Below are 24,874 nucleotides of genomic sequence, written 5' to 3' on the forward strand. Positions count from 1 at the left end.
TGTATCTTTTTATAAAAATAAAAATAAAACCATTGTTCACAAAATTTTTATTGTAAGACTTTTAAAAGTTTTAGTACTTTATAGTCGTTTTAAAAAAAGTAACATATAACATATAAGAATTTTTTTTGATTTTTTATTATATGGTTAATGTGATTGTTTATTTTTTTAATAATATAAATTAAACAAAAAAATGATGGAGGATACAAAAACTATTATCAAATCTTTATTATTCAAAATCATTAATTGTCGTATATATGTTAATCATATTAGGTAATTTCGTAACTTTTATTTAAAGAAAGTATGAAGAATATTTTTTTATGCACTTCTAATCAATTTGATAGTTAATTTAATAAAAAAATATAATATATACTTAGATGAACCAACCTATTTTCTGATGATTCTGAGAATCATCCTAGTAATTATACGTGGCTATAGTCATAAGTTGTAATGCTTATCAATTAATATATAATGGATTTATAACGTCTCATTGGCTTCTTCCAAAATTCATTATATATAATATGAGTTATTCTTGCGTTCACCCCCTAGGGTGAACCTGTACCAATAGAAAGTTGTTATTTTATATTCAGTATCTTTTTTTTAAAAAAACAAGATATTGTCAATTTATATCATGATCTGAAAATAAATAAAAATATAAAAATAAATAAATACTAATACTAGATGCAAAAAAAAAATATTTTTAACACCGTCAGCAAAACACTAAACCCTAAACTCTAAATTCTAAACTCTAAACCCTTGAATAAACCTTAAACCCTTAAGTAAACCATAGACCTTAGATAAATCCTAAACCCTAAATCAAAAACATTAAATAAGGGTTTACGGTTTACCCAAGGGTTTAGGGTTTTGGATTTAGCGTTTAGGGTTTAGTGTTTTGCTGACGGCGTTAAAAATATTTTTTTTTTGCATCTAGTACTTTTTTTTTACTTTTTAATTTTAAAATCATGATATTTTTTTTTGACATCAAACATCTATAGACTCATACTACTCTGTAAACCAAACCGGTAACTCTACATCTATGTGAACGACGAAAGACGGTTGTTTCCTAGCACTGCGTGCTAAGCTGTCCGCCTTTTGATTTTCCGTCTGAGGTACATGAACGATCTCTGAGTTTAGGAAGCTTCTTTTCAAAAGCTTTATGTCTTCCAGGTAATTGTCAAACGCTGGCCAATTTTCTGGTTCTGAGACTATCTTTACCAATTGAGAACAATCTGTCGCAAATGTGACCTGAAATTGCCTTAAATTCCTCATGCATTCCATTGCCCATATTAGCGCTCCCACCTCCGAATGGAGAGGTGAAAGACTGGTCCTTACATTCCTTGCCCCTGGCAATCCATCAAAACCCACTAAAGTACTATACCACCCTTGTCATGAAAATTGTTCCTTATCTTTCCATGAGCCATTTATGAAACACCATCTTCCTGGTATTGTTGGTACAATTCTTTCCTGCACTTGATGTGCAACCCTCTGGTTACTTATTACATGTACCTCCGCCCAAAGTGTTGATTCTAGTTCCGCTATTTTAAGCGTATCTCTTGGATCAATATCCAAATTGCTAAAAACTTTGTTGTTCCGACCTTTCCAAATATACCATACAAATTGGTGATGATCCATTTTTGGAGTGACTCTCCAAAAAAGATGATCCATATTTGCGAAAAAGAACTGAGAGGAAAGATATGAGGATTCGATGGTATCTTTGAAAGTGTCCACACCTGTCGTGCTGGAGGACATTCAAAGAATACATGATTTATGGATTCCTCTGGAGCTCCACATCTTGCACAACATATATGCCCTTGTATTCCTCTTGCTTTTAGATTTTTCAGTACAACTATACACCCTGAGAGGAGTTGCCATAAGAAATACTTTATTTTCGGAGGGCACCGCACCTTCCAACAGAATGCTTTCAATATGTCCACAATGGGTCCATAAAATTCTGGTGGTTTTTCCTTATCAGGATAGGCCCGTTCTACTTGATACCCTGATTTTACCGTCTATTTTCCATTGCTAGTGAAATGTCATCCATCTCTATCTTTCAACTGATTTCTACTCAGTTAAAATCATGATATAAATTGACAATATTTTGTTTCATTTTTTAACAGATACTGAATATAAAATAACAACTTCCGGTGAACCCAAAAATAACTCTCGTGTAAATATGTAATAATCAATACATATATAGCCCATCCCGAGACTTAAGTTTATGTTGAGTTTCTGTTATGTTTCAGGTAGCTAAAAGCTGTAAAAACTACTTTTTCTGAATTAATTTTACATATTATTCGAAAAGAAAAAAAAACACACGAACATACTATACATAAAAACTCTTGTTAAATACTTAAGTGCATATTTTAGGCGCCGCTGCTTGCTGCAGTGTCCGCAAGCCGAACACGGATCATGCAACCTTGAAGTTTCTGCTCATTTACCAAACATCTGCAAGATAGACAAAAAGGCTCCATCAGGCCCGGCTCATGTTTTTTACAGACCCTGTGCAATTTTTTTTTTTTTTTTACAAGACCAATAAAAATAATTGGTAAATCTGTAAGAAGAAGACCCTAACTTCTTGCTAAAAATTTCTAATTTATTTTGAGACCCTGTGCATAAGCACCTTGTGCACATGCCAAGGGCCGGCACTGGGCTCCATCATATCAAATTTAACATTCTAAGCCATTTACACGGAATGGTGAATATAATTCAATTAATGCATTTCATAAAGAAGATACTTGTTTTATATATATGGATGTCAATTAGGTTGTCCACATCGTAATGGGCTTATCAAGATAGATTTTTTTTCCAAACATTATCAAAATTGATATTAATGGTTCAAACCCAATAAAATAATATCCAAATTTGACCAACCCAAAAAAAACTATGATTAAATGATCTGTTCTTAGGGTCCAAGTAATAAATTAGAAATATAAAAATGGACTGTTTGGACGTTGATGATTTTATCTCAGATTGATTTTAACATAGATTAAATGGACTGTCTGGACGTTGATACATATAGTTGTAAATTTATAAGATTTATTTCAACCTATTAAATTTTATATCACTCTATCAATATATGTATAAACAGTTTTGGTAAAATATATGCTATTTAACAGATGTTTAAAAGTTATCAAACTGCATTATTTTAAACTGTTTATTTTTGGCATATTGTGTAAAATAATTTAAATGTACATTTATAATTATTTTATATATCATATACAATTTTTTTTCTGTAAAATATGGTTATTTGAAAAAAAATTTATATATTAAATTTTTTATTAAACAATACTTTATTTTGTAAATAGTTTGATTTCTATATTAGACAATACATATTGTAGTACACAATACTTTATCTTAAGATTTTAAGGTATCTCTTCCTTTTTAAAGAAAATCACCAAAAATATGTAATAAAATATATGTTGGATATAGTTTTAAGATAAAATTTTGTAAGAGAAATATTCTGCAAGTATTTACATTTTTGAAAATATATATTTAGGATGAGGATATTGTTGATCTTTAATATTTCACGATTCATTAGTTGTGTGTTTAGTTTCTATTCCAAAATGGAATATTTTGCAAAAGCTTTTGTTTTTTGAGCATTAATTATTTAGTGTAAAGAAATTTCGCAAAATGTTTTGCAATAATTACAGTTTGCATTAAATTATATTTAAGATAAGGAATATTGATGATCTTAAATATTCTATGATTTAATATACAGTTGTGTGGTTAGTTTGATTTCGAAAAATGGAATATGCTTAGCAATCTTTAGATTTGTTTGTTAGGAATATCTATGATATAAAAATATGTAAAATCCATGTGATGGTTTGAATATAGTAGATTTAAAATCTTCATAACATTTTTATTGAACATACATTTAAATATCATTTAATATATTAGCATTAATTATTTATAATAAAATCGAATATTAGTTTACCTTTATGATTATATCATAATCTTACTAAATGATTATCTCAGAAATCAATTATAAATTTATCAAAACCAAAAATTAATATTCTATTGTGATAATACATTCAAATATTAAATAGTAACCCGTTTTACAGTCATGTATATTTATATTGATTTTTCATAAGTTCTAACCTATGGTAAATACATTTTACAAAATTCGGATGATACATAAAATTTAAATATGCTATATGAAATCAACATGTGTCGAGATAGCATAAGGTTATTTAAAATGTAAAACCACTATTTGAAAAAGAAAGAGTTGATTCATGTTAGGTTTAGACTCTAGTCTTCTGAAATTAATTGGTTTGGATTGATATAGTATATACATATAGTTAAATCTATATGCACACGATCTTTGCATATATGTATTTTTACTCATTTTCAGAATAGGTAATAGATTGTACGGATTATGGTTATAATATGTTAGTGTTTATTTTAAATCAAAAATGTAAGTAATAAATTTTAATTAAACCTAAATAGTTACATTAAAGATAATAATTAGTTGGGTCAATTTTAGATAATATTCCAAAATGAAATATGCTGCAACTTTTAGATTTTTGAGTATTAATTATTTAGTGTAAAGAATTTTCGTAAAATGATTTGGAATAATTACAGTTTGCATAAAAACATATCTAAGATAAGGAATAATGATGATCTTAAATATTCTATGATTTAATATATACTTGTGTGGTTAGTTTGATTTTGAAAAATGAAATATGCCTAGCAATCTTTAGATCGGTTTATTAGGAATATCTGTGATATAAAAAAATATGTAAAATCCATGAGATGGTTTGAACATAGTAGATTTAAAATCTTCATAACATTTGTATTGAACATACATTTAAATTTCATTTAATAACTTATAATTAATTATTTAAACTAAAATAGATTATTAATTTGCCTTTATGATTATATCAGAATCTTACTAAATGATTATCTCCGAAATTAATTATAAATTTATGAAACCAAAAAAATAATATTCTATTGTGATAGTACATTCAAATATTAAATAGTAACCCGTTTTATACTCATGTATATTTATATTGATTTTTCATAAGTTCTGACATATGATAAATGCGTTCTATAAATTGGGATGATACATATAACTTAAATATATTACATGAAATCAACATGTGTTGGGATATCATAAGGTTATTTAAAATGTAAAACCACTATTTGAAAATGAAAGTGGCGTGTTAGTTTTAGACTCCAGACTTCTGAAATTAATTGGTTTGGTTTGATATAGTATAGACTTTTTCTTGGGTTCACCCCCTAGGGTGAACCTTTAGGTTCACCAACCAATAGAAAGTTGTCATTTTAGATCTAGTATCTTTTAATTAAGGAAACAAAATAACTTGCCAAATTATATTATGCTTTTAAAATAAAAAATAAAAAATTAAATAAATAAAAATAACAATAGTTCTAAAAAAATATTATTTAAAAAAAATATTTATTTTTAAGATTTAGAGTTTAGTGTTTAAGATTTATAATTTAGAATTTATCCAAATGTTTAGTGTTTTTCCAAGGGTTTAGGGTTTACCTAAGGGTTTAGGGTTTACCCAAGGGTTTAGGGTTTACCCAAGGGTTTAAGGTTTTCCCAAGGGTTTAGGGTTTAGGATTAGAGTTTAGGGTTTAGTGTTTTGTTGACAACATGTTTAGTGTTTTTCCAAGGGTTTAGGGGTTTACCCAAGGATTTAGGGTTTACCCAAAGATTTAGGGTTTAGGATTTGAGTTTAGGGTTTAGTATTAAAGCTTAGGGTTTAGTGTTTTGTTGACAACATTTTTTTTTTTGAATTCGTTTTTTATATATTATTTTTATTTGTTTTTAAATTTTATTTTGAAAAAATAATATAATTTGCAAGTTATTTGGTTTCCTTAATTAAAAGATACTAGATTTAAAATGACAATTTTCTATTGGTTGGTGAACCTAAATGACAATTTTCTATTTAAAATGACAATTTTCTAGTATCTTTTAATTAAAATGACAATTTTCTAGTATCTTTCAATTTTCTAGTATCTTTTAATTTTCTAGTATATTTAAAATGACAATTTTCTAGTATTTTAAAAGCATAATATAATTTGGCAAGTTATTTTGTTTCCTTAATTAAAAGATACTAGATCTAAAATGACAACTTTCTATTGGTTGGTGAACCTAAAGGTTCACCCTAGGGGGTGAACCCAAGAAAAAGTCATTTTCTATTGGTTGGTGAACCCAAGAATAACTCTATAGTATATATGCACACGATCTTTGCATATATTTATTGTTATACTCATTTTTCAGAATAGGTAATAGATTGTACGGATTATGGTTATAATATGTTAGTGTTTATTTTAAATCAAAATTGTAAGTAATAGATTTTATATATTAAAACAGAATTCATAACATTGATTCATGTGTGATTTGTTTTTTTAAAAATGGACCTAATGTACATATTCCTAAAAAGTCATGTTACATTTAATCTCTAATTTTATTATTTAAATTTTGGGTCTACCAGAAATTTTTATTGTGCTATCAATAATTGGATTTAAATAATAGATGATTCATTGAATTTATAGATAGTATAAATTAAATAGATATAATTTAATGTTGTAATACTATACTTCCATAAGTTAATTATTTAAATATTTGTCGATGTTAACTTTTAAAATTATAAAGATTTTTTTTAAATAACAAAAATCATATTATCTAACAATGATTAATCTTTACTACCTTAAACCAATGAAAAAAAATTAACTATATAGTTTATTTTAAAAATTAAACAAAAGCTAAATGTTTAATTATTTACTCGATAATATAAATCTATGAAGCGAAAAGTTTAATTTTTTAAAAACTTTCTAAATTTTTGAAATGTTACAATATCTTTGAATATGACAATAAAATAATATTTTACTAATCTTTATATATATATAGTTACGATTTTAATAATAAAATAATAATCCGAAAATATATATATAGAAGAAGATACAAATACATGTGAAAGTTTGAAACAATCTATTCAATGAAAAAATATACTGTATACTTATTATGTTTTAAAAATTGATAGACACATATATATTATAATATATACAAATTTAGAATTGAAAACAAAACGTTTACATAAAAATAATTAAATGAAAACAAAAATCCGCGCGGTTGCGCGGGTCAAGATCTAATTTTAATTAAACCTAAATAGTTACATTAAAGATAATAATTAGTTGGATCAATTTTAGTTAAAACGTTATAACCTTTTTGATAGTCCCAAAAACAGTCGATAAAAGAGGACTATGTTTTAATAGATTAGATGTATCATGAAACTCAATTTTCTTTACGCACTCTCTTTAAATCAACATAAAAATATCAACTCGACTAACTTAATTAAGAAATTTAAGTATGTGGATTTATAGTTCTGATCGAAAGGTTTGGAATCAAGAGACATAACATTGGTAGAAATTACTTCCCTGACTAAATTCAACCAATGATTTTGACAACTGCCGAAATGATAAAAAGACTCCTGATATATAGATGGCAGAAAATAGGAATCATAAATTGATTTAAAAAAAAAAAGCAATTCAACGAAGAAGAGATGTTACATCCAAAGGAATATTTAAAATTGAATACCATAAAATTTAAAAAGAGAAAAACAACATCCATAGATACAAATGATAGATAGGTCTCTAATAGATATGATACCTCAAAATGAAAACTAAACAATACTTAAAGGGATAGATCAGCGCCCCAGCTCTTAGAAGTCCCTTCTTCTGGCTGATCAACAGCATCGTCATCATCAATCTCCACAATATTGTCATTTCCTAGCTTTAAGATGACATCCTCCTCGTTCAATACATTCTCTTGCGGATACCAATAGCTAGGAAGATTGGTAGTCCTATGTGGAGGAAAAGGAGGAACGTTTCTAGGGAGCATCGGGGGATAGTTGTTGTAGGAGGGCATTGGCTCAAGTCCCCCTGAAAAGAAACCGTTAGTGAAAGTGTTCCCTGAGAAGAAGCCAGTAGGAGCCATGCGAGGAACTACGGTCATATTCATGTCCATGAGTCCGCTATTGAAAGATGGGTAAAGGCCGGTACATATGCGTTTGAAAGGTTCAGAAGTGATCCCAAGATTATTATCATTTGATAAATCACCTTGTGAATATTGACTTAACATCCACTGAAAATGGAACTCTTGTTCCATCTGTTCCATCTCCTTCCGCTTCCTTTCCCATTGTAGCTCCCTCTTGTGCGCGTTCATGTGACCACCTAGGCTTTGAGAGGCTGAGAACCGTTTATTGCAAAAGCGACAAGTGAATATCTTATTAGTTTCTGATGTGTAACGCTGCATGATGCCGTTTTCTGTTGGGACAGCACTATATCCGCGACTAGGGTTCTCACTCCTCCTTTCAGACATAACTTCCTGAGGATCAGACCCTAGTCCCGAATTGTTGTTCTCCGTTGCCTTCTCCCTGGACTCCTCCACAGCCACGTTAATGTCATTGCATTTTTCGGGTTGGGCCACGGAAGAGCTTCCAGAAGACATAACTTGGTTCTCCATAACAAAATATTTTCTTTAGTTTGTTTTAGACTGAGAAGTGATCTTTTATCTCTGTTTGCTAGATTCGGAGAAGTGAGGACGCTATTTATTGAGAAGACAACCTTATCGCTTATGCTATAAAATCTCCATTGTGTAAAATTAATTAAAACCAGAGCTATACTTTCAACTCATATCCAAGAAGATATGGTTAATTATTTCTTTCATTGTGTTGATTTTACTCATTTTGTCTTCCTGTGATGTAATGGAAATATTTTTTATAACTCTGTATTTACATTCATTGTGGAATAGGTGACTTCATGTGTGCTTACGTAATATATATTTTATACCACTTTCAGTCCATTTAGAAGTTATCTTTGTTTCTCTAGTCATCTTTTTCTTAAATGGCATCGGTCAAAATTAACTACTCCATGTACCAATATAATTATATATATTTTACCAAAAAAAATTTATATAACTTGGTATTTTCTGTGTAATGGTATTAAAAATTATTGGCCCAAAAATATTTTAAAATGAAATAACAACCAATAAGCTAGCTAGTCAAAGTAGCATCTTTCAGTGTTATAGGAGGAGGATGCTATTCTTCACTAATTTTATAAGAGATATTTTTTTTTTGTAAAAGGGTTTTCACTGTAGGAGATATTTAGTCATTGCAAATACAAAGAAATTTCATTTTACATATGGAAAATTCAACACTAGATTTGCTTCTTCTTTGCCATGAGAGAAACATAGGTAATTAAACTTGTGAGATTATTAGCTTTTTTGGTAGTAGACAACTTTTACTTTATATATTCTACACTTCTACTTGGGAGTAATAATTATGAACAACTAAGGGAAATAAAAGTCCTAAGGAGTAGATTGCATCTGCTTGTAAGAGATTTTCTAAAACTATTGGATAGATCTTATTAGTAGTGGTGGGTACAAGCCGAGTACTTGGTATTTTTAGATCAAGTTCTAGAAGCTTGGAACCTTTGGAACCGATATGAAACATCCCTTTGTCTGAGATATTTGTGCAGAGGCCAAGTTTCAACCTTAGAAGATTCGGACACTTTGAGATATATTCTAGACCTGGAGTAAGTAAGATACCATAACTGATGAGATGTAAACACGCAAATATGAGTTTGAATCGACATGTATCTTTGTTTTACCTCTGTCATTGACGCCATAACAGTCAGTAATATCGAGTTCTTGAAGTATATGCATAAACAGTTTTGGTAAAATATATGCTATTTAACAGATGTTTGTAAGTTATCAAACATCACTATTTTAAACTGTTTATTTTTGGCATATTCTGTAAAATAATTTAAATATACATATAGAATTATTTCTTATATCATATAAACTTTTTCAGTAAAATATGGTTGTTTGAAAAAAATTTATATGTTAAATTTTATCAGACAATACTTTATATTGTAAGGAGTTTGATTTCTCTATTTACATATTGTAGTACACATGGGCGGATCCAGGCGTGGAGAGGGTGTGGCGTGTGCCACATGCTTACATAATATAAGTCTCTAGTCACGTGAACAAACACATTATCGTGTATCTCTTATGGTTCTAGCGATTAAGTGGTGCCAAACCCTCTCTCAGTTCGAACCTACCAAGCGTTTTTTCAAAATTTGTTTCTACACTTTTAATCACCTTTCTCTTTTTCTTTCATTTTGCTACCTACAATTATTTTACTTTCTTTCACAATTGTTTTCTTTTCTTTCCTTTCTCTAATGTAACTTTTTACAAAATAAAAATCTAATTTATTTAAATTTTACTCTAACAGTTATTTTACTAATATTTTCAGTACTTAGAATAAAATAAATAAATAAATAAACTAAAATGAATAAATAATTTTTTTTGTAATAAAAATATTATGCTCTATTTATAATTTTTATAATATTACTTAAAATTGAATATTAAAATTATAAAATTATTTGTTTGACAAAAAAAAATTATCAAAATTATTTATTTATTTTAATATGATCTATTTTCTGAAATTTATAAATGTAATCTTTTAGTGATTAATGTATTTAAAAATATAATTTAATGAAATAAATTATATTTGATATTTTAATAAATACACACACACATATATATATATATATATAAATTATGCCACATGTTAAACTAATTAATTTCTAGTTCCGCTCCTAGACTAGTACACAATACTTTATCTTAAAATTTTAAGGTATCTCTTCTTTTTTTAAAAAAATCACCAAAAATATGTAATAAAATATATATTAGATATAGTTTTAAGATAAAAAATTTGTAAGAGAAATAATCTGCAAGTATTTACATTTTTGAAAAAATATATTTAGGATGATGATATTGTTGATCTTTAATATTTCACGATTCATTAGTTGTGTGTTTAGTTTCTATTCCAAAATGAAACATGCTGTAAAATCTTTAGCTTTTTGAATATTAATTATTTAGTGAGAAATTTTGCAAAATGTTTTGCAATAATTACAGTTTGCATAAAACTATATTTAAGATGAGGAATATTGATGATCTTAGATATTCTATGATTAGAGCCGAGCTCACCGGCAAACTTGTTTCATCCCTCTCCGACTCTCTCTACATCTGGTGGGCATTTTCAGTGATTTCAGGCGAGCATTCTGGGAAGCATTCCGTCGAGTGTGACTCATCTCCCCCTTGCAAAACCCTAATTGGTACTCATCTCTACTATGGGCATGAGCCCAATTTTCACTATCAAGAGTGTTTTTAGTTTACGGGGTCTCCTACCCCTTCTGCCATCAGTAGCAGTAGTTTTGACGTTTAAATCTATACCCAGGTAGTTAAGGCCTTTTGATATTATCGCCACCTACGCCTCATTGTCCGATTCACTGTTGTTTGATATAATCTCTTCGGTGAATATTGTTGGTGTTAGTGATGATCTTGCGGTTGAGAGAGACACTCCCGCATCTTCCCTCTTCACGAGAGGTGAATCATCTCTGGTGTTCAAGCCGGTCTTCTGCTCCTCCTTTATGGAACGAGTTGTGTTAAGCTCAGCCTTTATGGCACTGGCGTTAGCCTTTCGAGCGTGTACGGACCATTCATTGGTCGTGGGTAGGGATGTTAAAATGGGTTTGAAACGCACATGCCTAAATGGGTTTTGAAAAAAAAACAAATGCCTATTTAGACCCATTTAGCTATTCGGGTTTTAAATAGGTAATCCTTAGACTCATTTATTAAATGGGTTCTACTTAAAATTAATGGATACCCTTTTAACCCATTTAACTTAATAAAATTAATTAATTATTTTTTTGTGGAAAAATGTGAATGTGTGTTTTTGATGAAAAATTCAATTTTACGGTTTATACGGAAACACACATTTTACGGTTTTGGCGGGAAAACTCGATTTTCGGTTTTGGCGGGAAAATTCATTTTATGGTTTTGGCGGGAAAACTCGTTTTCACGTTTTTGGCGGGAAAATTTGGTTTTACGGTTTTGGCTGGAAAACTCGATTTTACGGTTTTGGCGGGAAAACTCGATTTTGTGATTTTGGCAGAAAGACTCGGTTTTACGGTTTTGGTGAGAAAACTTGTTTTTCAGTTTTGGCGGGAAAACTCGATTTTACAGTTTTGGCGGGAAAACTCGATTTTGGGATTTTGGCGGGAAAACTCGATTTTAGGATTTTGGCGGGAAAACTCGATTTTAGGATTTTGGCGGGAAGACGCGATTTTACGGTTTTGGCGGGAAAACTCGGTTTTCGGTTTTGGCGGAAAAACTCGATTTTCGATTTTGGCGGAAAAACTCGATTTTGTGATTTTGGCGGGAAAACTCGGTTTTACGGTTTTGGCGGAAAAATCCGGTTTTACGGGTTTGACGGGAAAACTCGATTTTGTGATTTTGGCGGAAAAACTCGATTTTACGGTTTTGGCGAAAAAAATCGATTTTACGGTTTTGGCGGGAAAGCTCGATTTTTGTGTTTTTGGCAGGAAAACTCGGTTTTGTGTTTTTGGCAGAAAACTTGATTTTTCGTTTTGCGGAAAATTTTGATTTTACAGTTTTGGAGGAAAAACTCGGTTTTACGGTTTGCGGAAAAAGTTGATTTTACTAGGATAACTAGGGGCATGCCCGCGCTTCGCGCGGAATATTGTTTTACTGTTGTTAATTATTATTTTTCGGATGATATAGCTAGCTAATTATGTGATCGTCTTTATTTGCTAAGAACATTATTTGGTATTTTTATTATGTTATGTAGTAATAGGTGATATGCTAACATATTATGTGTTTGTTTTTTTAATAGTGTGTTGGTGTGGGTATAATAGTACCTTATTAGTGGTGGAGTGAGTTTGTGATGTAATGCATATTGAATTTCAATAATTTTATATTTAGGCATTTGTTGAATTTAAAGCTAATAGTTTCAGGGTAAAAATTTATATTTTTTCTAATTATTTGAACATTACCTTTTAAAGATGTTTTGTGCTCTCTCCCTATATTTTTACATTGAGCCGTCACCATCTATGCATTTCGTTTACCTTTTCCGTTATGCTGTGATTCTCGCCATCACCGAAAAAGACTCACATATGTCCTCTTGTTTTTCCTCACCTTTTTCTCCTCTTTTTCCTTAGATTTCGGCTCATGTTAGGAACTGCATCTCCTTGGGTTGGGTCAGAGTTTAGTCGTCTTTGAAGTTGTTTTCCTCGTCGTTGGCTTACCATCGATAATCCCTTCTCGTCTTAGTTTTCAAGATATGGTTTTTAGTGATCTGACTTCTATAGCTCGAGGACGGCTCCGCGATTGAATGATTTCATTTTGTCTACCCTTCCATCTATGTTCTCCCATCTCGTTGCAACTTTCATGGCTGCTTGCGTCTCTGTGACTCTCCTTTTCGCCATGTTTGCCACTCCAGATTTGGATAGTGTTCTCCTCCGAATATGCTCTGTAGATTTGGAAGATTGTTTCTGGTCTCAAGTCTGGGCTCTGGTTTCTCGGGGGTTGGCTTCCGTTCTCCCTCACTCAGGTTGTTCTCTTCTTCCCTTGCTTCCCTTAGTGTAAGTGTGTGGTATTAGTCTCTTGGAGCTTTGGTCCCTTCTATCCAGAGTTTTGTGGTTCTTCACTTGCATAGACGTCTTGTTTGTGCTTGTTTAGTTTGTGAGGTGATTCTTACCTCTTAGCTGGTGGTTGTCCTTATCGTTCGTTATGTATGTCTCTTCCTGCTTCGTGGTGATTTTAGCATTCTGTTGATTATTTTTCCTCTAACCCGCTTTCTTGGTTCTTTGCATTGGTCTTTGATCACGCATCTTTGTGTTCGAGCGATTACTTTATCTCAAGATTATCTTTCTACATTTTTCTGACTTTTGATTGTTTTGGCCAAGACACTCAATGATAAAGTGGGATAAGTTAATTTTCGTTCTTGATCGCCTTTGAGCTCTGGACCTTTATTGAGTTAGTGTTACTTTGGTATTTTTTTCTCTATGATTATGGAGGTTTTATGTTTAGATTATGTGTTTTGCTTTAGTTTGGTTAATATTAAGATAAATATATAGTTATAAATGAAATAATAGAAAATAGCAAAAAATAATAAAATAGCGAAAGTTTATGTTATTTTTAGCAGTGAATAAATTAAATATTAAAATACATTTATATTTTTTACTTATTTCTTTATTCGTTTTGCAATTTTTTGAACAATAAAATAGATTATCAAACTTCAAATGATGATAGTTAGTGTGAGAAGGATTAGATAGTGCATAATTAGAAAATAATGAACCAAATTGCAATAGTCTAAAAGAAGAATGATCTAAAATATAAAAAGACAAAAAAAGAGGACACATGTCAACAAACTCCACTTCTACATGTCACAAAAAGAGAGAAAAGTCTACTTTATATATATAGATTTGATTTACATTTATATAATAGAAATTAGTTAATTTTTTCATTTGTTTCATATAATTTCTGCTAAGAGAGCATAAAGTTAAAAAAAATTCTAATTAAATCAACAATAGTTTAAATGAGTCTAAATGAATTTAAATGGGTACATGTAAATTTCGCGGGTTCTAGATAGGTACCCTTAATAGACATATTTTTAAATGGGTCTAAATGGATATGGGTTCTAAATGTGGTGGGTCTTAAATGGGGTGGGTTTAAATGGGCTAGGTTTTACCATCTTAACATCTCTAGTCGTGGGTCTAAATTAGCTGATTTCAGATCTGCTTTCCTCCAAATCTCAACTTATAGAAGTCTCGAGGACTGGATTTCTTTTGTTGAAGAAGTGGCGGCTGCTTCTGTTTTGTCTACAGCTTCAGACACAGTTCGAGTTTTCTGATAGTGTTCTCAAATTCCTTCGACTTTGCCTCCTTATTTATCTCAAAGGAATTGGTACACTACTGTATAATTCCTCTATTTCTAGCAAGTTGCATTATCTTCTATGTAGTAGCGTCAATGTGGTTGTCTAAATTTTCATGCTGTCCAGTTCTGGAACAATGTCTCCTCTATGGAGTGTAACCACTTTTAATTTAATGAAAGTTTGTTTGTGACAAAAAAAAAAGATATTCTATGATTTAATATATAGTTGTGAGGTTAGTTTGATTTTGAAATATGGAATATGCTTAGCAATCTTTAGATCCGTTTGTTAGGAATATTTGTGATATAAAAATATGTAAAATCCATGTGATGGTTTGAATATAGTAGATTTAAAATCTTCGTAGCATTTTTATATAACATACATTTAAATTTCATTTAATATATTACAATTTTATTTTAAGATAAAATAAATTATTAGTTTACCTTTATGATTACTAGGTAAGAAATTCGTGCGATATCGCACAGAAACTCATTTTATAAATATAAATATTCACATATTTTAATATATATGTTTAATACAAAGATAATCATAACAACTAAATTTCATTTCCAAAAATAATGTAATATACGAATTTGATATAAACATATACACTCAAGTGAAAAAAAGAAAAAAGAATCATTTGTATACTTTCTTATTATTAAAAACTAAAAGATTTTCCGCTTCTTACTTTTAAAAAACTGACTATTTTGGTTTAACAAAGAATATATGTATTTTGAGTGGAAAATTACATGGATCTATGTCCATTTTGTCTAACTAGTTGAAGATCTTTTATTCACCAGTTATTTTTTTGTAGATTAATGAAAAGAAAGATGAATTTAAAACATAGCGTCAAATTGTATTTATAGAGGAACGAATCAGTTATTAAACTAATTGGTGAAAAGACATGACCATTTAACAAATTGTATTTACAGAGCAACGAAACAATTATTAAATTAATTGGTGAAAAGACAACTATTCTATTAAAACAGGATCATGACCTATTGATAAATGTTTTGTCCAACTATTTTTTTTTAATTTAAGATTCTCTTTATATTAGTGGACATACATATTAGTTTTAAGAAAATAATATAACCGTACCCACTAACCCTATTTTTTTTTTTATAAACTAACCCACTACCCCTATATTAAAGGAATAGATAATAGATATATCAGAGCAAAAAATTATTATAGGTTGACTTCTACCAGTAATTCACGTGTTATATCAATATCAACACAGTTAAAAACAAAGTATATCAGATATTATAGACACTCGGGAGATTTCATATTATGTTTTTTTTACAGAGGGTTTAAATTTTTATAAATTATTATTAGAACTGCAATATAATAATATAAGAACTGTGGTTATTTTGATTTACCAAAGTTTTTACTAATAAGAAGAGCAAATAAAAAAGAACTATCTTATTTAAATTTTGTAACTTTAAACATAAAACTTAAACTAAGTGAGATGACTTATATAAATGTATTATCCTACTTTGATACAAATATTTAAATTAAAACAATATTATGTTTTTTACGGGTCAAAACTCTCGTCTAAAATCTTAATCCATCTAACATATCAACTAAAATAGTTCAGGTAAATATTAATTATATATAAAATTAAAATTTTAGATAAATAAAAAAGGTTATCGTCAAAATATTAATCCCGTGCTTTCAAAGGTAACATGATTTTTATTTACATTGGATCAAAATTTACAAAATATATTTTATTTTGCTAAATAGGATTACAAAGAAAATCACAAATACGATTACAAATAAAAACATAAATATGATTACAAAAAAACACAAATATGAACATTAAATTTCTAAAAAAAATGTAAAACAAAAAATATACCTTCCCTTTGAAAGACGGGTCAGAATCTAGTGACCCTTTAAAATGCAACTAATTTCATTTGGACTTCTTAAATAAAAAATTATAACGTAACTATATAAGTCAATCCAAACATTGACCCACTTTGTTTGTTAAAATCACAAAACGTGGGGTTAGCTAGTATCAGAACTAATATATATAGATATATACTAGGATCGGCCCGCCCTACTCGCGGGAAGTTATAATAATACTATTTTATATGATTCATATTAATTTATAAACCATTTAAAATCATTATAGAAAATGATATTATAGACAAAAAATAATGAAAAGAATTTTTAGATCGTATTGTTATTTTCAATAAATATTTTTGGTTTGAATTAAAATGACAGTAACCTTCATTATTTTTTATTTTTAGAGAAAAAAAATTAGCAAACAATATTTTAGAAAATGTAATAATATATATATACTATTATTATTTCTATTTCAATTTGATTTAATAAAATATAAAGTTTAAATAAATAATACTAAATTCATTTTAAGAAGATTTAAATTTTAAAACACTTTTATACAAATTATTTCTTTCATGATAATAAATTAGTCTACCTCCAAGCTAAGTCATTTAAAATATAATTGATAAAATAATTAAATCTCAATTTTAAAACACTATATATAGTTTAATAATATCATTAAAAATAATATTTTCTAATTTAACAGGAAAATGATGTTTCCGAATATATTTTTTTCAGATCATAATTATATCTGGAATGAAATATTAATGAAACTTTAGTGTTTTGCTGGTTATGTGTTGTAACTTATTATAGCTTTTGTTGAACTCAGTTTAGTAGCAAAATTATTTGTTAGGAATTTTTCTCATGCTATCTTAAAATATTGTTTTAAAATAGTATTTTATAAATTAACGAAAGAGTACACTTCTATATATTGACTTAGTTACATACCACTTCATATCAAATAATTTATTGGAGGAAGTTAGAGTGAAGCAAAACATAACTAAACAATGAAAAATTAAAATGTTATTTAATTTATTCTCAACTCAAAGTGATTTAATATATATTCGCCATTTGTTTTTATTCTTATTTAAAATTATAGGCTTATCTAACTAATAAGAAAATTGTCAATTTAATCATGTAATTATTTTACATTTTCAATACTGGTTTTGCCTCTATTATAATAATAAATAAATAAAACTATTCGGAACTACAGTTGAGATTCAACACGTAATTGTTTTTCTCCATGTTTTTGAATACATTTTGCACATTTTCTTTGAAATCCATTGTTTTAAATTATTCAAAAAGTAAACTTATCGTTTTTAATTCAACTTTTAACTTACCACATTACTATTTAAAGATTTACATTTTTTAAATTATCAAATAAACCATATCATCCAAAATAATTAAGACTTTTTAAAAACTAATTATTGTTTAGCAAATCATTCATCTCTCTTTGTATGAAGCATTATCCATCTTTTTATCCCTCAAAGCTTTCTGCTTCTTCTCCTTATGTTTTTTTTCAAACTCCGGCTCCGATTCGCTTTTCTTCTCTATCTCATGCTCCTTGACAACCATCTCATCCTCCTGAGTAAGCTTCATCACCCTCCGGATGTCATGATCTGAATATTGAACAAAATATGAAGAGCGCATCATCCTCTGGTCTTTTTCAAAGGACCAAGAAATTGCTGATGAAGAAAAATTTGTATTTAGATAATTATTTTTCTTTATTATCTTTTATCACTTTATTTTTAATTTGTTTGTTGGAATCTTTATTTTGTTGCAGTTGCTAAATTTCATATTACAATTGTTGAAACAAATTGAATGGGGATAAGTTCTATTTTATTATGGTTGTGTAGATATTTTAATCTATTTGTTTTAATAGTCTAATTTTTTTTTTATTGGTCTATCGTTCTTACTGTGAAACTATATATATTTTCTGTTTTCGTATCATTTCTGAAACTATAATTGACCTTTTTAATCCAATACATGATTTCTATAAAATATTTTCTATTTTCTGGATACAATAACATTTGATATTTTGATATATCATGGTGTTTTCTGTCTGAAGTAGTAAGTGGCGCATTTTATCAACAAATCACACACATATAGTGTATATACATTTTGCCATTAAACCTTTTTAGTGAAAATATTTAAATTACTTTATTTAATATCAATTATAAGTGACATCAACTTTCACTAATAGTTCCAAATTGCTTTTGCTATTTTCTTTATTTTCTTTATTATTCTATTTATAAAATTTATACTTTTTTGATCATTAAAATATTTAAATTTAAGTGTTTTACTTTGTCCTTAATATTGTTCTACTTTCCTTGTAGACAGAATTTTTTTTTTTAAATATAACTTTGTGACATATATGTTGATAATTTTAATGATTATCGAATTTATGTTTAAAAAAAATTCTATTAAATATTTAAATATAAATATTTTTGTATATTTAATTTTATTAGTTATATTATTTTTATGAACTATACTGAAATAATTATTTATAATTTATATTTTTCATTTGGTTTTGAGTTGAAAATATACAATTTTGTTTATTAAAATATTTATGGATGATGTGTTGTTCATACTGTTTTGTTGAACTAATAAGATTAAGAGGTGCAATTTCTTATAAACTTTTTAATAATTATGGTATTTTACTTGATGATGTGGTCTCAATGAAAGAGAGTGTTTTTTTTTCAATTTTACAAAATATAAATATAAATTATATTTTTATTCTAAATTTATTTTTATGACATTTTCAAATATGTAACGTTTAGAAATCAAGTTTAAATCCAAGCATAATCAAGTATATTACATATGTGGACATAAACCTGGAAATGGGTTTTTTATCTCTCTCGCATAACTTACCCAATATAAGACCCAATCTTTTTTTAAATGGTTCATAAGTTGATTTGTTTACGTTTTTATTTAAGAGCTTTTTCTGAAATATCCTAACACAAAATCAAATCTTATCGTCTTTTGTCCTCTCAATCTTTAACGGCCTAGTTCTAAACGAACTCTACACAGCCGCAAAATCCACTCCGTCTCCGCCGGCGATCCACTGGTTCCCACCTCTCGGCAGCGACGGGCATCAGATATACCTCTCTCTCCTCTCGTCCCTGTTCGGAAACAACGAAGACATCGTCAGCGATGTCTCAGTGGCGTGTTGGTTGGCAACGGTTACGTCACTAACTCAGCCCAAACTTCATCTGAAAAGTCAAATGTGAAGGTGTCGACTCGATATTCTCAAGATCGTTATTTAATTAAAACAACTACCTTGTCGTTCGTGAGCATGGCGGCGCTGATTAGCATTTTCCATTTTTTTTACGTTTTGCGCTTCCCAGAACGGGTCATTACTGTAAACAGATTGCAGTGGTGAGAGTCATGGAAGTCGACATCCGTATTTATAAGTATAATTCTGAGAAACGCAAAGACGGTGGGGCTGGATAATTTACTGCATCCTTTAGTGGGAGACTTAAGTTTGTTGTCGTAATCATGAAGCTTTATTTGATCAGTTGAATGAGGTGTTTGCTAAGACTCTCTGGAAGATAGGGTATGCGAGGAGACGATGATGACATTTGGATTTGCCGACAATGGACCATTCTCGAATACACAGCCCATAAAAAAATTTAAGTTTTGTAGAAATAATCCCATCCGATTGCCAAGCCCATCTGATTTCAGAATTAATGAAACTCAGAGTTTCATTTCCCTGGACACGTGTCATCTCCTCAAAAAACGGCTTTCTGACCTGGATCCTAGGTGGCAGCATAGGAATGAGGCAAACATTTATATAATAAGATATCTAACCGTTAACTTAACTTTAAGAAAACTTATATTCTTTTCTTTACAAACAATTAACTTCATACAAGCACTAGTATTCAAAGCACTTCGTTTCATAGACATAAATGATCACGTCGCATGATCTTTCGCCCTTTTAATTTGGTAAGTAAGGTAGAATAACACATGTCCTAATATAACTATAAAACTTCCATATTGAAAAACAAAGACGCGTTGATAGTAGTAAAATAAAAAGAAAACCATAAATATATTTGAAGAAACTGCTGCTGTATATAGGCCAGAGTTTCTAAATCCAATTTAGATGTGTCTGGTGTGTTTATGAGATGATGAATAGACATCGTTAAGGAGACAACAAGCACCTGGGTAGTGTCCTTACTCTGGAGGTAAAGTGCAAATGTTTGATGTCGTCAGATCAAGAGTAGGTATTTGTGTTCTTCTTGCGATCGTCGTCTCGTTTTGTAACATTAACATTCTTATAAACTAAATTGGGATATTACACTACAAGAAAACACACCGAATTCCGACGGAGGTTCCGACGGACACCAAGGTCGTCGGATATTTGTGACGGAATACTGACAAATTTCCGACCAAATCCAAAAAAACTAAGTCGTCGGAATTCCGTCGGCCATTTCCGACGGAATTCCGACGAAATAGGGTTCGTCGGAATTTTCCGACGACTTTTCAACGACATTCCGATAAAAAATGTAACTGTTGTAGTCGTCGGAATTCCGTCGGAAAATACCGACGAATTTCCGACGACATTCCGATTTACAGGAATGTCGTCGGAATTCCGACTAACCATGTGACCGTTGCCGACAAATATATATGACCGTTGTATAGCCGTTTGAGATTGGACAATACCGACGGAATTCCGACGGACTGCTTTACATCCGTCGGAATTCCGTCGGAAAGTCGTCGGAGGTCCGTAAGCAATTTCCTATAAATACAACCCCTCCTCATTCAAATCATTCACACTTCATTCTCTCTTCATTCTCTTTAGTCATAACAATTCCGTGAAAATCATGTCTTCAGAAGTTTATTATCGTTCGTGGATGGATAAACCTCATTTGGATCCGAACACCAATTTGCTTACGGAAGAATACGTTCAAGGGATTGGAGAATTCATGAGGCTTGTTCAACAGCAACCGGATGCAAAAAGTGGTATGTTAAGATGTCCCTGCTCTTCTTGCAATAATAATAAGGTTATAAAAGAATTTGATGTTTGGACTCATTTGTATATGAAAGGGTTTTCACGTAATTATAAAGTTTGGTACCTTCATGGGGAAACTGGTTATGAATATGGTAGTACTAGCGAACCTCAGCCTGTTAGTGAACCTCAGCCTGATATTAGGTTAGAAGAATCTAGAACGGATATAGATTATGGTGTAGGTACTGAGCAGATGGTACATGATCATTATAGAGGGGAAGAACCAAACCCCGAGTCTAGGAGATTTTTTGACATGTTGGATGCAGGAAAACAACCTTTGTATCAAAATTGTAGAGATGGTCATTCAGTCTTATCATCTGCAACTAGATTAATGGGTATTAAGACAGACTATAATTTGGCTGAGGAATGTATGGATGTGATTACTGATTTTGTCAAAGGTATTCTACCTGAGGATAACCTTGCACCGGGTTCATACTACGAGGTTCAGAAACTTGTTGCAGGTCTTCAACTACCGTATGAAGTGATAGATGTATGTATTGACAACTGCATGATCTACTGGAGAGCGGATGAGACACGGAATGTATGCAAATTTTGTGGGAAACCTCGTTATCAGGAGACGAGGGGAAGAGTTCCGATCCCATTTAAAAGAATGTGGTATTTGCCTTTGACGGAAAGATTGAAGAGGTTGTATCAGTGTGAGCGCACAGCAAAAGCAATGAGATGGCATGCAGAGCATTCCACAAATGGTGAGATTAGACATCCTTCAGATGCAAAGGCTTGGAAACATTTCCAGTCAACATATCCAGAATTTGCGGAAGAGAGAAGAAATGTTTATCTTGGATTATCTACTGATGGTTTCAGCCCATTTGGAAAGCATGGAAGGCAGTATTCTCTATGGCCAGTTATTGTGACACCGTACAACTTACGGCCGAGCTTGTGCATGCGACGAGAGTTTTTGTTTCTCTCAATTCTCGTCCCCGGGCCAGATCATCCTAAAAGATCACTAGATGTGTTTCTTCAACCACTAATATATGAGTTGCAACAACTATGGGCGCATGGTTTTGAGACATACGATGTTTCGCGCAAAGAAAACTTTCAGATGCGGGCAGTACTTATGTGGACAATAAGTGACTTTCCAGCATATGGTATGTTATCTGGATGGAAAACACATGGGAAGCTATCATGTCCATATTGTCAAGATGACACAGATGCTTTCCAACTAAAGAACGGAAGGAAAACGTGTTGGTTTGACTGTCACAGACGATTTCTACCACCTGATCATCCATACCGCAGGAGTAAGACTTCGTTTACGAAGAACAAGCAGGTGTTTGATGGTCCACCTGAGGAAGTTAGTGGGAAAGATTTGTTGAAGCAGTTTAGGTATTTTGATGCAGAAAGAACGCCAGATGTAGGTGGACATGAAAATATTCTAGTCAATGCGGTTGGAGAGCTACATAACTGGCACAAAAAGAGTATTTTCTGGGATCTGCCATATTGGGAGAGTCATCTATTGCGACATAATTTAGATGTCATGCATATTGAGAAGAACTTATTCGATAATCTGATGAACACAGTCCTTAACATCCAAGGTAAAACGAAGGATAATTTGAAGTCAAGGTTGGATTTAGTCGATATTTGTGATCGTTCTGAACTTCACGTTGATGAGAACGGTACGGCCCCTTTTCCCATTTATCGGCTAGATGGTGCTAGAAAAGAAGAGTTCTTTGATTGGATTACAGATAAAGTGAAATTTCCTGACAGATATGCATCAAATTTGGGGAACTGCGTTGATATAAGCGAAGGAAAGTTTACTGGCTTGAAGAGTCATGATTGTCATGTAATTATGCAGCGCCTCCTTCCGTTTGCTTTTTCAGCATTATTGCCACGTAATGTTCATGAAGCAATTGCAGGTATATTATATTTTTACAATTTAATTTATTTTTATATTTAACAATTATGCTTATAAAAACTTAATACTTACGAAAATTATGTCTTTTATCGATGTAGGGATTAGTGTTTTCTTCCGCGACTTATGCAGCAGAGTAGTGACTAAAGAGGGTATTAATAATTTGAAGACAAACGCACCAGTCAGCATGTGCAACCTTGAGAATATATTTCCTCCATCATTCTTTGAAGTAATGGAACATCTTGCTATTCATCTCGCAAGAGAATTGGAACTTGGTGGTCCTGTGCAGTACATATGGATGTATATTTTTGAGCGTTATATGCATCATCTGAAGAAGATGGTCAAAAATCAAAGCAGGGTGGAAGGATCTATAGTGGCACAGGTGATCAATGAAGAAACTGCAATCTTCGCTGAAAATTATTTTCCACCAGAAGTGCATACAAAACACCGAAGACCTGCTCGGTCATTCTAAGACAACATATGATGCTGGTGTTTCATCTTCTTCTGGTGACGATGTCTACTACGGTAACATAAAAGAAATATTGGAAATCCAATTTCCTGGAATGGTTGGATTGCGTTGTGTAGTATTCTATTGTGATTGGTATGACACCACCCCAGATAGAGGAGTGAAGATTGATGCGTTTGGTGTTACATCAGTTCATTCGCGGCGGAAACTTCAATATTATGATCCCTTCATTCTTGGTTCGCAAGCTGATCAGGTATGTCAATTTATTCATAATTTTTTAGCAATATAATTAATTAATGTTATATATTTTACTAATACTTGTATAATTGATATGTATAGGTGTGCTACATCAGTTACCATCGGGTGACGTACAGAGACGATCCATGGGTTACTGTAACGCAAATCAACCCAAGAGGACGAGTGGATGGAACTTCTGATGATGATGAACCATTGCAACCAGAGTCTACCAGCAACGCCCAGGCAGTTGAAGATTTGGAAAATGTTCAACTCGTTGAGAATTTGACTGTGTTTGGACATGATGCTGTCGTACATTCAGAGCCGGAAGCCGAGGTTGGGGAGTTTGATGAAGATTCAGAAGATTCTGATTAGTTTTTTTTTTTTTTTTTTTAATGGTCCGTCGGAAATCCGTCGCAATATACCGACGACATAGCGACGACAATGGGTTTCATTGAAAATTGGAAAGGTCGTCGGTATTTCGTCGGAAAATACCGACGACATGTGTTTCTATAAAGTTTCAATCATAAAAATCTATAAATTTAGATGCCAAAACTATGAAAATAACACATAATAAGTGTTTAGTATAGTATTAGATCGCAACCGTTCAAATATAACAACTCATTAAAATATTTATGTATGCATATCATTGTTTTCATAACATCTCATCTTAACATTATATACTTATACAATCATAT

General features: G+C 30.7%; 1 protein-coding gene and 1 long non-coding RNA gene across 2 annotated transcripts; both read right to left on the reverse strand.

Annotated features, from left to right (window-relative positions):
* Positions 1-7,278: 7,278 nt before the first annotated feature.
* BNACNNG49940D lies at positions 7,279-8,473 on the reverse strand. Its single transcript, XM_013834290.2, has one exon. It carries the CDS (start codon positions 8,471-8,473, stop codon positions 7,658-7,660), a length of 816 nt encoding a protein of 271 aa, XP_013689744.1. The 3' UTR covers positions 7,279-7,657.
* Positions 8,474-19,371: 10,898 nt separating this feature from the next.
* On the reverse strand, positions 19,372-20,971 carry LOC125593290. The gene is made up of 2 exons (XR_007329212.1): positions 19,881-20,971; positions 19,372-19,813 (listed from the first exon to the last, which is right to left on the reverse strand). It is a non-coding gene; the product is annotated as an uncharacterized LOC125593290 (long non-coding RNA).
* Positions 20,972-24,874: the final 3,903 nt, after the last annotated feature.

The sequence above is a fragment of the Brassica napus genome, chromosome C9 (assembly GCF_020379485.1).
Source record: "Brassica napus cultivar Da-Ae chromosome C9, Da-Ae, whole genome shotgun sequence".
Taxonomy (NCBI): Eukaryota; Viridiplantae; Streptophyta; class Magnoliopsida; order Brassicales; family Brassicaceae; genus Brassica; species Brassica napus.